Source organism: Ranitomeya variabilis, chromosome 5 (assembly GCF_051348905.1).
Source record: "Ranitomeya variabilis isolate aRanVar5 chromosome 5, aRanVar5.hap1, whole genome shotgun sequence".
In the NCBI taxonomy this organism is placed as follows: Eukaryota; Metazoa; Chordata; class Amphibia; order Anura; family Dendrobatidae; genus Ranitomeya; species Ranitomeya variabilis.
In genome coordinates, this window is record NC_135236.1 from 223,493,541 (window position 1) to 223,509,707 (window position 16,167).

Sequence of the window (16,167 nt, forward strand, 5' to 3'; positions counted from 1 at the left end):
ACCAGTAGGCATGGCCAGGGACGTTACGTGTCCATCAGGGCACACTGGGTTAATGTGGTGGATGCAGGGTCCACAGGGGACAGCCATAGTGGGATAGTTCTGTCTAGCCCACGGTCTAGGAAACAGTTGGCTGTAGGCGTTCGCCACCCCTCCTCCTCCTCCTCCAGAAGCAAAAGCTCGTCCACAGAGCGCAGTCGCATGACCACTCCATCCGCAGCTGCCAGTGTTGCACACGAGGTGTCCCATTATGGAACAGCTAGTGGTAAGCATCAGCAGGCTGTGTTGGAAATGAAGTGTTTGGGCTACAACAGACACACCGCGGATGTACTGGCCGAGGACTTGCAGCAAGAAACTCAGTCATGGCTGGGCAGTGTACATCTTGAGGCAGGCAAGGTAGTCAGTGATAACGGAAGGAATTTTATGGCTGCCATAGCCCTTTCAGAACTGAAACACATACCTTGCCTGGCTCACACCTTGAACCTGGTGGTGCAGTGCTTCCTGAAAAATTATCCGGGGTTACCAGCCCTGCTCCTGAAGGTGCGAAGACTTTGCTCGCACATCCGCTGGTCGCCCGTACACTCCAGCCGTATGCTGAACCATCAGCGATTGCTGAAGCTTCCCCAACATCGCCTAATAATCGACATTGCAACAAGGTGGAACTCCACACTGCACATGCTTCAGAGGCTGTGCGAACAGAGGCATGCTGTATTGTATTTGTGGGAGGATACACATACACGGGCAGGCAGATGGATGGCAGACATGGAGTTGTCAGGTGTGCAGTGGTCAAAGCTACAAGACCTCTGTCAAGTCCTTCAGTGTTTTGAGGAATGCACACAGCTGGTAAGTGCAGATGACGCCATCATAAGCATGAGCATCCCACTAATGCGTCTGCTGATGCAAAGTTTGATGCACATTAAGGAGCAGGCGTCTGAGGATGAGGGAAGCCTTGATGACAGTCAGCCATTGTCTGCTCAGGGAACTCTCCTGGGCGAGGTGGTGGATGAAGAGGAGGAGGAGGAGGATGATGGGGATGAATATTTATGGGAGGAGGATGCTTCTCAGGGGGCAATAGAAACTGGTGACATTGCAAGGTCAGGTACAGGGTTTTTGCGGGAGACAGGTGATGTTGATTTGCAAGACAGTGCTCCTCAACCCAGCACAAGCAGTGAATTGACACCTGGAACATTGGACCACATGGCTGAGTATGCCTTGCGTATCCTAAAAAGGGACCCCTGCATTATCAAAATGATGACCAATGACGATTACTGGTTGGCCTGCCTCCTGGATCCACGATATAAAGGAAAATTACAAAATATCATGCCACATGAGAACCTTGAGAAAATATTGGCTACCAAACAAGCAACTCTTGTAGACCGTTTGGTTCAGGCATTCCCAGCACACAGCGGCGGTGATGGTTCTCACACGAGCTGTAGGGGGCAACATGGCAGAGGTGTTAGAGGTGCACAAATCAGAAGTAGCGTTGGACAGAGGGGTTTTATGACCAGGTTGTGGAGTGATTTCGCAATGACCGCAGACACGACAGGTACTGCTGCATCGATTCAAAGCGACAGGAGACTGCATTTGTCCAGTTACGAACTATTTTTCCTCCCTTATCGATGTTCTCCCTCGCAGGTCATTCCCCTTTGATTACTGGGCATCTAAAATAGACACCTGGCCTGAATTGGCAGAATATGCATTACAGGAGCTCGCTTGCCCTGCTGCTAGTGTGCTATCAGAAAGAGTCTTCAGTGATGCTGGTTCAAGACTGACCAAAAAAGGACACGTCTGGCTACCCGAAATGTTGATGATCTAACCTTCATTAAAATGAACCAATCATGGATTTCAAATTATTTTTCCCCACCTTCCCCTGCTGACACGTAGCTTACTTAAAAAATTTCTTGCTTTTGGCCTCCTCTTACTGACTGCTCCAATTCCTCCTCCATTTGCAGCTGCTGAATGTCCACCATAGGCCATATTTTTACCTCCCTAAATGGGCTGACTCCCCCCACAGGGCCGTGGTCACCACGTAGCGCAAGCACCCGTGTGAGTGCCGTTTGCCTGAACAGGTAGGTGTGCCCACTCTTGGGCGACGGCACTGGCACAGGGTCCCTCATACTACAATGAAGTGTCTCTGACGGTGGTGGTGCACAACCAACGTGAGACACACCATCGTAATATGAGGGGCCGTGAGCCAGTACCGCCGCCCACGAGAGAGTGTTCCCCCCTGGTCGAACAGTGCTCTACCGCTTGCAATACTTACCTCTCCCTGCTCCACCACAGTGTAGTCTGTGCTGATAAATCCTTCAATGGCACTGCCAATACAAATTTGTTGAAATGATAGATGATAGTAAAAATATACAGGGGCCCTAGCCTCCATTTAGACCAGTTAATACTTTGCGCCAACTACCACTGTCTGCTACTCAGCAGAGGAGCCCACCCCTGTACCTAGCTATGCCACCTGTTCATTTATGAACTTTTTTTGGCAGACATTTACCTCACTTTATTATTTTGGCCTACTAACTGTGTAAACCACTCCTTACAGTTGTCCTCCACTGAACAAAGCTATGCTGCCTGTGTACTCCTGTTACTAGTTTTGAACTGCATTGAGCCTACTTTTTTATTTTAGGTCTACTAAGTCTGTCTGCGCCACTCCTTACAATTGACCTCCACTGAACAAACCAATGCCGCCTGTGTACTCCTGTTACCAGTTTTGAACTGCATTTAGCCTACTTTTTTATTTTAGGCCTACTAAGTCTGTCTGCGCCACTCCTTACAGTTGTCCTCCACTGAACAAACCAATGCCGCCTGTTTACTCCTGTTACCAGTTTTGAACTGCATTTAGCCGACTTATTTGGGCCTACTAACTGTGTCTGCCTCTCATTACAGTTGTCTTCCAATGCGCAAAGCTGAGCCACCAGTTTACTCCTGTTTCGAATATTAAACTGCATTTGGCCTACTTGTTTGGTTGGGCCTACTAACGGTGTCTGCCGCTGCTTGTTGTTCTCCTCCACTGAACAAAGCTGAGACGCCAGTTTACTCCTGTTTCGAATATTAAACTGCATTTGGCCTACTTGTTTGGTTGGGCCTACTAACGGTGTCTGCCGCTCCTTGCTTTTCTCCTCCACTGAACAAAGCTGAGCCGCCAGTTTACTCCTGTTTCGAATATTAAACTGCATTTGGCCTACTTGTTTGGTTGGGCCTACTAACGGTGTCTGCCGCTGCTTGTTGTTCTCCACTGAACAAAGCTGAGCCGCCAGTTTACTCCTGTTTCGAATATTAAACTGCATTTGGCCTACTTGTTTGGTTGGGCCTACTACTGGTGTCTGCCGCTCCTTGCTTTTCTCCTCCACTGAACAAAGCTGAGCCGCCAGTTTACTCCTGTTTTCAATATTAAACTGCATTTGGCTTACTTGTTTGGTTGGGCCTACTAACGGTGTCTGCCGCTGCTTGTTGTTCTCCTCCACTGAACAAAGCTGAGCCGCCAGTTTACTCCTGTTTCGAATATTAAACTGCATTTGGCCTACTTGTTTGGTTGGGCCTACCAATGGTGTCTGCCACTGCTTGTTGTTCTCCTCCACTGAACAAAGCTGAGCCACCTGTTTACTCCTGTTACCAATTTTGAACTGCATTTAGCCTACTGTAATATTTAGGCCTACTAACTGTGTCTGCCGCTCATTATAGTTGTCCTCCACTGCACAAAGCTATGCTGCCTGTTTAGTCCTTTTACCAGTTTTGAACTGCATTTAGCCTACTTTTTTATTTTAGGCCTACTAAGTCTGTCTGCGCCACTCATTACAGCTGTCCTCCATTGAACAAAGCTATGCCGCCTGTTTACTCCTGATACCATTTTTGAACTGCTTGGAGCCTACTTTTTAAATGTGGGCCTACAAACTGTGTCTGCGCCAGTCATTACAGCTGTCCTCCATTGAACAAAGCTATGCTGCCTGTTTACTCCTGTTACCAGTTTTGAACTGCATTTAGCCTACTTACTTTTTTGGGCCTACTAACTGTTTCTGCCACTCCTTACAATTGTCCTCTGCTGAACAAAGCTATGCCGCCTGTGTACTCCTGTAACCAATTTTGAACTGCATTGAGCCTACTTTTTTATTTTAGGCCTACTAAGTCTGTCTGCACCACTCCTTACAATTGTCCTCCGCTGAACAAAGCTATGCCGCCAGTTCACTCCTGTTACCAGTTTTGAACTGCATTTAGCCTACTTACTTTTTTGGGCCTACTAATTGTCAGCCTCTCATTACAGTTGTCCGCTGAACAAAGCTATGCCGCCTGTTTAGTCCTGTTACCAGTTTTGAACTGCATTTAGCCTACTTTATTATTTGGGCATATATCTGTGTTTCCTCGTCATCCTGCCCATTGCCCAGCCACTGCTAGATGACTCTGCTGGTACATTGACCCAGACCACTACATTCCCCTTGCACTACACAGCCAGAATTTGACCCTGCTGAAAGTCAGGTTCCCCTTCCCGCATACTATACCACCTTACACGGGGACAAAGAGGAAGGTGCAGATGAAAGTGCAGGTTCCTTCATCAGGTGGGGGGGCATACTCATTGGCAACGTCACTGGCACAGGGCCCCTCATAGTATGCAAAAGTGTCTCTGCCAGTGGGAGGCGCCCCCGCCGTCATAAACACTGCTGTACTTTGAGGGGCCCTGTTCCCGTGCCAATGCGAATGAGTGGGCCCCCCCTGCTTGCTCAGGATCACAGCACTTGCAAAGTTTAAATGCTTACCTCTCCCTGCTCCACCGCTGTGACGTATTCCGCGTTTCCTGGGCCAACGAAAAACTTGAGCCAGCCCTACCCCCCACAAATTTAGCCAAATGACCCCAAGTTTTCAATGCCTAACTATTATTATAAAGTAAATTAAGATCGACAAGCTTCAGTAATAAGAATTGATGTTTTTGGCATTAAAATGGGCACTGTAGGTGTTTTCCTGTCCTCCACTCTCTGCCGACTTTGATTCCCCATTGACTTGCATTGGGTTTCGTGTTTCAGTCGGCCCCCGACTTTACGCAATAATTGGCCGATTTCACCCGACCCGACTTTTGAGAAAGTCAGGTTTCGCGAAACCCGACTCGATCCTAAAAAAGTAAAAGTCGCTCAACTCTAATGTTTGACAATCGTTTCTGAACATATTCGCTCATCTGTACTCCTATTGACTCCAATGGCATTCGGCTATGTTCAGCGAATATTGCAAATATGGTAATTGTAATCCGAACCGAATATTGAAATATTCGCTTATCTCTAGTCATGTCTGCCCAATAATCTTTTATCGATGATTCCCTAGTCTCCTAATTTTGACAACTTTCAGCAGCTTCTACCATAGGTATCCCATAAGGTTTACTGAGTTCCTGTTGGAAACCCTCTTTTATTGCATGAATTTGTATCTCGGTAAACAGCCCCAATCTTTGGGTACCAAACAAACCTAACACGTGATTTGTTATATTACTCAACCTTTATCATTGATTCACTGTGTTGTTGAATATGGATTGACTACATCGGTATTGTATCTTCCCAGCTGTCTCCTTAAGAAGCATTGTATGATCTGTTGTTCATTAACATAATTATAAATTACATACTCATAGACATGAGCACTTTAGCGAAGTTGAGAAAAAGTGGTTATATTAACATCATATGATTACTGTGAATTCATCACTGGTTACTATTAAGAATAAAATTTTGAACACCGATTATTTCATGTGGTGGAAAAGAGGCTGGCCTCATTACCTTTTTAATTGTTAACTATGTTTAAGCTACATTTATCCCTGCTGTTGTCAACTACAATGGTAAGATGTTACAGAAGTGGCTAACTGCACAAGTTATAGAATTCTCCTCTCTAAGACATGAAGGAATGGCTGAATGAAATTTATGCTGCTTCAGACAAGATGCAGCTGGCCATACTTACATCAGTAAGGATGAAATTAATCCCTTCATGAACATTCAATCGGCATTGACTGCATCTTCGTGTAGTGGCTTCCATGGCATATATAATCTGAAACAATTATTGACCATAAATTAAAGATTGACATCTTCCATAACTTCCTAAGCAATTATAGGAAATTACACAAGATATAGAAATTGTCTAGAGTTTAAAGCTATTTTATGGGAAAGGTTGAACTCTTTTAATGCCAAAGCCAGGGATATCAGAATGCTGTTAAATAGACAATTGCATTCATTACTGTCCATCTCCCTCCTTTCTACTAATCTATAGTGTTTTATTTATAATGCGTACTGACAATTTCATGTTCCCTCTTTGCAAGCACAAATGTGAATGAAGAGCAAAGTAGCCACCCTACCACATAACTAGCCTACTAGCTTCTGCAACTTCTCTCCCGGTTCCTAGATCCTTCACATATTCTAAGTTTTCATTTTAAAACCTTAAATTGCACCCCTCTCATTGATTCCTCTGCAGCTCCCTATTTTGATGACACCAAGCTCTGCATACTTATGTCTTTGGTCTGTTTTTAAAGAATCCATTAAACGTTATTCCCTTCTCAGCATTTCATGTCTGAAACAAGAATAACTCCATCCAGGAGCCAGTATGGTGGGGCTATGGAAACAAGTGATTTATAGAAGCAATATAGCAAAGCCAAACATATCATGGCACCTAGTGACAGTTATTCCAGTGTCAACCATGAAAAGCTGAGACGGGAATAACTCTTCCAAGAATAACCATCTCTTTAATTTTTTTTTCATAAAGCAATTGTACACATGAAAATAAGAAACCTTGTAATGTATCTTATCAGAGAAAACTGCTTCTTTCTCCTCCTATACTGATCATTCTTTCTCAAAATTCTCAATTCACGATAAAATCTGTATTCAGTGAAGATAGATTCCTTAGGTAGGAAATGACAGTTTTAATTGATAAGATTCTATACAGAAGGGAGAAAGAGGAGAGGAAAATAACTCTGCCTCTTACTACTTCCCATCATCATAGAATTGTCCCAGTAGTAACTGTCATCTCGTATCTCAGTGCTGTAACAATTTTGTCTACACTGAATACTGATTTTTTTAACTCTAGAATTGAGAATTTTGAAAATAAATAAAAATCAGTCTAGGAGGAGAAAGAAGCAGATTTCTCTGACAAAATATATTACCAAGTTTCTTATTTCCACATATACTAATGATTTATTAAATAAAAATGAAAACCACAGTTTCGCTTTAAGAATTCAATTTGATTGGTTTTAAATTGTTCTGCACAGTCAAAATAAGTTAAGAAAAATATGCGCAAACTGCTGCAGTGTTAAGAGTATTTTTTTTTTTTTTTTTTTTTTTAATGCTTAAATTATTCTCTTTATGCTGTGGTGTTTAACACATCTATCAAAGCCTGTTTATTTAACTTGTAGGTGAAAGTAGTATGTGAACTTTTGTTTGTGTCTAGGTTATGGCCGTTTCCCAAGGTAAATGGATTGAACAAACTATTTATCATCCAGCCTGTTTCACGTGACCTATTGCAAGCTTTTAAAATGTGTGACACATTTCATTCTATTTCTCTTCAAAACCAACTGTAGCGTATCCTCCAAGAATCAGGTATTCACGATAGATAGATAGATAGATAGATAGATAGATAGATAGATAGATGATAGATATGAGATAGATATGAGATAGATAGATAGATAGATAGATAGATAGATAGATAGATAGATAGATAGATAGATAGATAGATAGATAGATATGAGATAGATAGAGAGATAGATAGATAGATAGATAGATAGATAGATGATAGATATGAGATAGATAGATAGATAGATAGCTATAGATAGATATAAAGATATAGATAGAGAGATAGATAGATAGATAGATAGATAGATAGATAGATAGATAGATAGATAGATGATAGATATGAGATAGATAGATAGATAGATAGATAGATAGATAGATAGATAGATAGATAGCTATAGATAGATATAAAGATATAGATAGAGAGATAGATAGAGAGATAGATAGATAGATAGATAGATAGATAGATAGATAGATAGATAGATGCAGATTTGTGTTCTTTTTACCTTTTTAAATGAAGTTCAAAGCTGTGTGGTAAATATTTAATAATTAACATGTCTTCTGCCTCCTGTGTAGGTACATAGAGTACAGATATCTCGTGTCAGCAAACTCTTCTCAGTCACTATGGGGAGAATTCAAATCCTCTGGCTCTTTTTGATTTTTCTAGTCCATAAACAGACTGTTGCGAAAAAGCGATGCAAATGTAAGTAACATGCAATTATATCCATTTTACTGTTAATTCAAAATACTAGTACCATTGATATCAACCTACAGAAATGTACATTTTGAAAACATATACTATAGGATTAGCATTAAGATTCACAAACTGCATAGAGTAGGTGACAAAGTAAGAAGTAAGAATAAATATTGTCTATTGCCTGTTTTTAATAATTAACAAAATGTTGTTAAATGAAAATTGCTTGGTAAGTAAATAAATCACCACAAAGAATGTCAGAATATAATGTGAATGTGATAATGATCATAAAAATCGAAATTTCGGCCTATGAAAACCTGTGAAGTCTAAAATTGCTTCAATTAAAATTATATCAAATACTAAACTACTACTACTAGGATCAGCCCTTTTTACATGTGGGCATTATACTCCGTTTTATAATTATCGGAATATTAATAATCACCAAGGAGTAAAGTAAACATATAAAACCATAAAAACAAATGCTGTGGAATTCCTAGGTGATATAGTTAAAGTTAAAGGTACATTTTGTTTCACGCACAACTCAGTTGTTACAGAACTGGGACATAACATGAAAGCTTTTGTCAATTACTTATTGGATTACTTGAAACATTGGTTTGTTTCTTCTTCCAAATAATTATCTGCAGCATTAAGGTATGTAATAAAGTTCCAGTGAAGTGTATCTGACATATAGTGCCAGTTATGATGTCCATGTCTTCACACGGTTCCTGGCAGTTCAACACCACACAAAATGTCAGCCAGAAATAAGAGTGAAGTATACATATTTACACATGCAGCACTGTGCAAAAGTTTTGTAAAGGTGTGGAAAAAAATGCTGTAATGTAAGAATGCTATCATAAAATACAAGTGTTAATTGTATTTTGTCCAATGATAAAAAAAATGAATGACAAAAACAGAAATTTAAATCACATCAATATTGTGACCACTTAAAAACAGCATAAATTTTAGGTATGCATGCACAAAGTTTTTGAAGGTACTCGGCAAGAAGGTTGTTCCAAACATAATGGAAAACTATTTATAGATCTTCCTTGGAAGTAGGGTGGTGCAATTCCTTCCATCTCTTCATGGAATCCTACAGAATCAATGATGTTGAGATAAGGGCTCTTTGGGGCCATATTATCATTTCCAGGACTTCTTCTTCTTTTTTACACTAAAGATAGTTTTAAAGGGACACTGTCACCTGAATTTGGAGGGAACAATTTTCAGCCATAGGGGCAGGGTTTTCGGGTGTTTGATTCACCCTTTCCTTACCCGCTGGCTGTGTGCTGGCTGCAGTATTGGATTGAAGTTCATTCTCTGTCCTCCATAGTACACGCGTGCGTAAGGCAAGATTGCCTTGTGCAGGCATGTACTAGGGAGGACAGAGAATGAACTTCAATCCAATATTGCAGCCAGCACACAGCCAGCGGTGAATCAAACACCCGAAAACCCCGCCCCTATGGCTGAAAATTGTTCCCTCCAAATTCAGGTGACAGAGTCCCTTTAATTAAATTGGCTGTTCATTTATGATCATAGCGCTGCTGCAGAATAAATATGGAGCCAATCAGATGTTCCCCTGATAGTATTGCATGATGGATTAGTATCTGCCTGTATCATTCATCATTGAAAAAAAACAACATTAGTCGACAAAATTCCCAACTCCATTTGCTGAAATGCACTCCCAAGCTTGCAAGAAACCTTATCACTCTTCAGCTCTTTGGAAAACAAAGCGTGTTCTGTTACAACCAATTCACATTTTGATTCATTAGTATAGACCATCTACTGCCATTTTTCTGCACCCAAATTCCTATGTATTTGTGCATAGTTCAGGCACCTGGTCTCGTTTCCATATTTTGCCCACAATTCTTCCATGAAGACCACTTCTGACCAGACTTCTCTGAGCAGTAGATGAGAGTAGCTGGGTCCAACTGATTGCTGCCATTTCTGACCTGATGACCCTGCTGGACATCTTCCGATTTTGAGGGGAAGTAAGCATGGTACGTATTTCATCACCTGCAAGTTTTCTTGGCTGAACACTGCATCTATGGTCCTCAATATTGCCCGTTTCTTGGTGTCCTCAATACTGATGCATTGTTGTGGATTCTGTTTGTGGGCTCCCTCTGGTGGTTACTGCTGGTACTGGGTGACTTTGGTGGGTTGCGGCCTTTGGTTTCCACCTGTCCATCAGAGGCTGGGTGTTTCCTATTTTACCTGGCCTTTCTGTCATTCCCTTGCCGGCTATCAATGTATTCAGATGTGCTCTGTTTGGTTCCTGCCTACCTGCTCCCAGATCTTTCAGGATAAGCTAAGTGCTGATTTTCAGTTGTTTGGTTTTTTGTCCAGCTTGCTTATTATGTCTCTATGCTAGCTGGTAGCTCTAGTGGACTGAGGTTCTCCCCATGTGCCATGAGTTGGCACATGGGTTCTTGTAATCTCAGGATGGTTTTTTTGATTAGGGTTTTTTGCTGACCGCTCAGTCCCCTTTTGTATCGTTCTGCTTTCTAGTTTACAGCGGGCCTCAATTTGCTAAAACTATATATATATCATCTCTGTCATGATCTCTGCAGGCAGAGATCATAGCAAGCCTATAGAGGGACAAGCTCTCGGAAGATGGAACTATACTGACCATGAACTAAGCCTGCCGCGCAACTAGAAATAGCCAGGTAGCATTTCCTATTTATCGCTAGATGCCCAGCTCTGGCCTAAGACCTAAATAGCTAGCAGAGGGAAATATAAGACCTGGCTCACCTCTAGAGAAATATTCCAAAGAAGACAGTAGCCCCCCACATATAATGGCGGTGAGTTCAGATGAAACAACAAACGCAGCAGGAAAATAGTCTTAGCAAATTTGAGGTCCGCTTACTAGATAGCAGAAGACAGATAGTATACTTTCATGGTCAGCAGAAAAACACTAACAAAACACCATCCAGAGATTACCTTAAACTCTGGCATTAACTCATAACGCCAGAGTAGCAATCCCTGATCAACGAGAGCTTTCCAGACACAGTAACAAAACTTCAGCTGTGAACTGGAACAAATAGGCAAAACAAAACATGGACAAAGTCCAACTTATCTAGTAGTAGTCTAGAAGCAGGAACAAGCACTGAGAGGCATCAGATAACATTGTTGACCGGCAAGAAACCACCAGAGAAATGAGCTTAAATAGCGACACCCACTACTGATGGAACCAGGTGAAACAGGAAAGAGGATGACAAGTCCAATTCCACAAGCGGCCACCGGGGGAGCCCAGAATCCAAATTCACAACAGTACCCCCCCCTCAAGGAGGGGGCACCGAACCCTCACCAGATCCACCAGGGCGACCAGGATGAGCCCTATGGAAGGCACGAACAAGATCAGAAGCATGAACATCCGATGCATTGACCCAAGAATTATCCTCCTGGCCGTAACCCTTCCAGTTGACCAGATACTGGAGTCTCCGTCTGGAAACACGAGAATCCAAAATTTTCTCCACAACGTACTCCAACTCACCCTCAACCAACACCGGAGCAGGAGGCTCAACTGAAGGTACCACAGGTACCTCATACCTGCGCAATAACGACCGATGAAAAACGTTATGAATGGAAAAGGACGCAGGGAGGTCCAAACGGAAAGAAACAGGATTAAGAATCTCCAATATTCTATAAGGGCCGATGAACCGAGGTTTAAACTTAGGAGAAGAGACCCTCATAGGGACAAAACGAGAAGACAACCACACCAAATCTCCAACACAAAGCCGAGAACCAACACGACGATGACGGTTGGCAAAACGCTGAGTCTTCTCCTGGGACAACTTCAAATTGTCCATAACCTGCCCCCAGATGTGATGCAATCTCTCCACCACCGCATCCACTCCAGGACAATCCGAGGATTCCACCTGACCGGAGGAAAATCGAGGGTGAAACCCCGAATTACAGAAAAACGGGGACACCAAGGTGGAAGAGCTGGCCCGATTATTGAGGGCGAACTCTGCCAATGGCAAAAAAGCAACCCAATCAGCCTGGTCAGCAGAGACAAAACACCTCAGATATGTCTCCAGGGTCTGATTAGTCCGCTCGGTCTGGCCATTAGTCTGAGGGTGAAAAGCAGATGAAAAAGACAAATCTATGCCCATCCTAGCACAGAATGCCCGCCAAAATCTAGACACAAATTGGGTACCTCTGTCAGAAACAATATTCTCAGGAATACCGTGCAATCGGACAACATTCTGAAAAAACAGAGGAACCAACTCAGAAGAAGAAGGCAACTTGGGCAGAGGAACCAAATGGACCATTTTAGAGAAACGGTCACAGACCACCCAGATGACAGACATCTTCTGGGAAACAGGCAGATCTGAAATAAAATCCATCGAGATGTGTGTCCAAGGCCTCTTAGGAATAGGCAAGGGCAACAGCAGTCCGCTAGCCCGAGAACTACAAGACTTGGCCCGAGCACAAACGTCACATGACTGCACAAAGACTCGCACATCTCGTGACAGGGAAGGCCACCAGAAGGATCTTGCCACCAAATCCCTGGTACCAAAAATTCCGGGATGACCTGCCAATGCAGAAGAATGTACCTCAGAGATGACTCTGCTGGTCCAATCATCCGGAACAAACAGTCTATCAGGCGGACAACGATCCGGTCTATCCGCCTGAAACTCTTGCAAGGACCGCCGCAGATCAGGAGAAACGGCCGACAAAATTACTCCCTCCCTAAGGATACCTGTGGGTTCCGAATTACCAGGAGAGTCCGGGTCAAAACTCCTAGAAAGGGCATCTGCCTTAACATTCTTAGAACCCGGTAGGTATGACACCACAAAATTAAAGCGAGAAAAAAATAAAGACCAGCGCGCCTGTCTAGGATTCAGGCGTCTGGCAGTCTCAAGATAAATCAAATTTTTGTGGTCAGTCAATACCACCACCTGATGCCTAGCCCCCTCGAGCCAATGGCGCCACTCCTCAAACGCCCACTTCATGGCCAAAAGCTCCCGATTCCCAACATCATAATTCCGCTCTGCGGGCGAAAATTTGCGAGAAAAGAAGGCACAAGGCCTAATGACGGAGCAGTCGGAACCTTTCTGCGACAACACTGCCCCAGCTCCGATCTCCGAAGCGTCGACCTCAACCTGAAAAGGCAGATTCACATCAGGCTGACGCAACACAGGGGCAGAGGCAAAACGGCGCTTAAGCTCCTGAAAGGCCTCTACAGCATGAGGGGACCATTTAGCAACATCAGCGCCTTGTCTGGTCAAATCAGTCAGTGGTTTAACGACATCCGAAAAACCAGCAATAAATCGGCGGTAAAAGTTGGCAAAGCCCAAAAATCTCTGAAGACCCTTAAGAGAGGAGGGCTGAGTCCAGTCACAAATAGCTTGCACCTTGACGGGATCCATCTCAATAGAAGAGGGAGAAAAAATATACCCCAAAAAGGAAATTTTCTGGACCCCAAAAACGCACTTAGACCCCTTCACACATAAAGAATTAGACCGCAGAACCTGAAAAACTCTCCTGACCTGCTGGACATGAGAGTCCCAGTCATCAGAAAAAATCAGAATATCATCCAGATATATTATCATAAATTTATCCAGAAAATCGCGGAAAATATCATGCATAAAAGACTGGAAAACTGAAGGGGCATTAGAAAGACCGAAAGGCATGACCAAATACTCAAAGTGGCCCTCGGGCGTATTAAATGCGGTCTTCCACTCATCCCCCTGCCTGATCCGCACCAAATTATACGCCCCACGAAGATCAATTTTAGAGAACCACTTAGCACCCTCTATACGAGCAAACAAATCAGTAAGCAATGGCAATGGGTATTGATACTTAACAGTGATCTTATTCAGAAGCCGATAATCAATACATGGTCTCAAAGAGCCGTCTTTTTTTGAGACAAAGAAAAACCCAGCTCCCAAGGGAGAAGAAGATGGACGAATATGTCCCTTTTCCAAAGACTCCTTTATATATTCCCGCATAGCAGCATGTTCCGGCACAGACAGATTAAACAAACGACCCTTGGGATATTTACAACCCGGTATCAAATCTATGGCACAATCGCACTCACGGTGCGGAGGTAACGACCCAAGCTTGGGTTCGTCAAAGACATCTTGATAATCAGAGAGGAACTCAGGGACTTCAGAGGGAATGGACGACGAAATAGAAACCAAAGGTAAATCCCCATGAATACCCTTACATCCCCAGCTCAACACAGACATTGCTCTCCAGTCCAAGACTGGGTTGTGAGACTGCAACCATGGCAATCCCAGTACCAAATCGTCATGTAAATTATACAGCACCAGGAAACGAATAATCTCCTGGTGATCCGGATTGATACGCATGGTTACTTGTGTCCAGTATTGTGGTTTATTATTAGCCAATGGGGTGGAGTCAATCCCCTTCAGAGGAATAAGAGTCTCCAAAGGCTCTAAATCAAAACCACAACGATTGGCAAAGGACCAATCCATAAGACTCAGAGCGGCGCCAGAGTCAACATAGGCGTCCGTGGCAATGGATGACAAAGAGCAAATCAGGGTTACAGACAAAATAAACTTAGACTGAATGGTGCCAATGGAAACAGACTTATCAAGCTTCTTTGTACGCCTAGAGCATGCTGATATAACATGAGTAGAATCCCCACAATAGAAACACAATCCATTCTTCCGTCTAAAATTCTGTCGCTCGCCCCTGGACAGAATTCTATCACACTGCATACTTTCTGGCGTCTTTTCCATAGACACCGCCAGATGGTGCACCGGTCTGCGCTCCCGCAGACGCCTATCAATCTGAATAGCCATTGTCATGGACTCATTCAGACCTGCAGGCACAGGGAACCCCACCATAACATCCTTAACGGCATCAGAGAGACCTTCTCTGAAAGTTGCCGCCAAGGCGCACTCATTCCACTGAGTAAGCACAGACCATTTACGGAATTTTTGGCAGAAAACTTCAGCTTCGTCTTGCCCCTGAGATAGTGCCATCAAAGTTTTTTCTGCCTGAAGTTCCAAATGAGGTTCCTCATAAAGCAAGCCCAAGGCCAGAAAAAACGCATCCACATCGCGTAACGCAGGATCCCCTGCTGGCAATGAGAAGGCCCAATCTTGAGGGTCACCCCTGAGCAAGGAAATCACAATCCTAACCTGCTGAGCAGGGTCTCCAGCTGAACGAGACTTCAGGGACAAATAAAGCTTACAATTATTTCGGAAATTCTGGAAGCTAGCTCTATTCCCTGTGAAGAACTCCGGCAAAGGAATTCTCGGCTCAGATACCGGAGCATGTACCACAGAATCTTGTAAATTTTGTACTTTCGTGATGAGATTATTCAAACCCGCAGTTACACTCTGGAGATCCATTAGTGTCAGGTGTACACAGAGCCATACAGAGATTAGGAGGAGAGAGAGAAAAAAGACTGCAGCAAGGCAGACTGGAGGAAAAAAAAAAAAAAAAAAAAAAATTCCAGCAGACTTCTTATAACTCTCCTTTCTCAACCTGGGTCTTTAACACTTTATTGGCCGGTCAAACTGTCATGATCTCTGCAGGCAGAGATCATAGCAAGCCTATAGAGGGACAAGCTCTCGGAAGATGGAACTATACTGACCATGAACTAAGCCTGCCGCGCAACTAGAAATAGCCAGGTAGCATTTCCTATTTATCGCTAGATGCCCAGCTCTGGCCTAAGACCTAAATAGCTAGCAGAGGGAAATATAAGACCTGGCTCACCTCTAGAGAAATATTCCAAAGAAGACAGTAGCCCCCCACATATAATGGCGGTGAGTTCAGATGAAACAACAAACGCAGCAGGAAAATAGTCTTAGCAAATTTGAGGTCCGCTTACTAGATAGCAGAAGACAGATAGTATACTTTCATGGTCAGCAGAAAAACACTAACAAAACACCATCCAGAGATTACCTTAAACTCTGGCATTAACTCATAACGCCAGAGTAGCAATCCCTGATCAACGAGAGCTTTCCAGACACAGTAACA

General features: G+C 43.3%; 1 protein-coding gene across 1 annotated transcript in view; it reads left to right on the forward strand.

Annotated features, from left to right (window-relative positions):
* Window positions 1–7,501: 7,501 nt before the first annotated feature.
* The window catches only part of LIPC (lipase C, hepatic type), a 370,238-nt gene continuing 361,572 nt past the window's right edge, over window positions 7,502–16,167 (forward strand). The window contains exons 1-2 of the mRNA XM_077263828.1: window positions 7,502–7,547; window positions 8,094–8,220. Coding sequence (XP_077119943.1) covers window positions 8,142–8,220 — 79 coding nt within the window. The 5' untranslated portion in view covers window positions 7,502–7,547; window positions 8,094–8,141. The remainder of the gene's footprint in view (window positions 7,548–8,093; window positions 8,221–16,167) is intronic.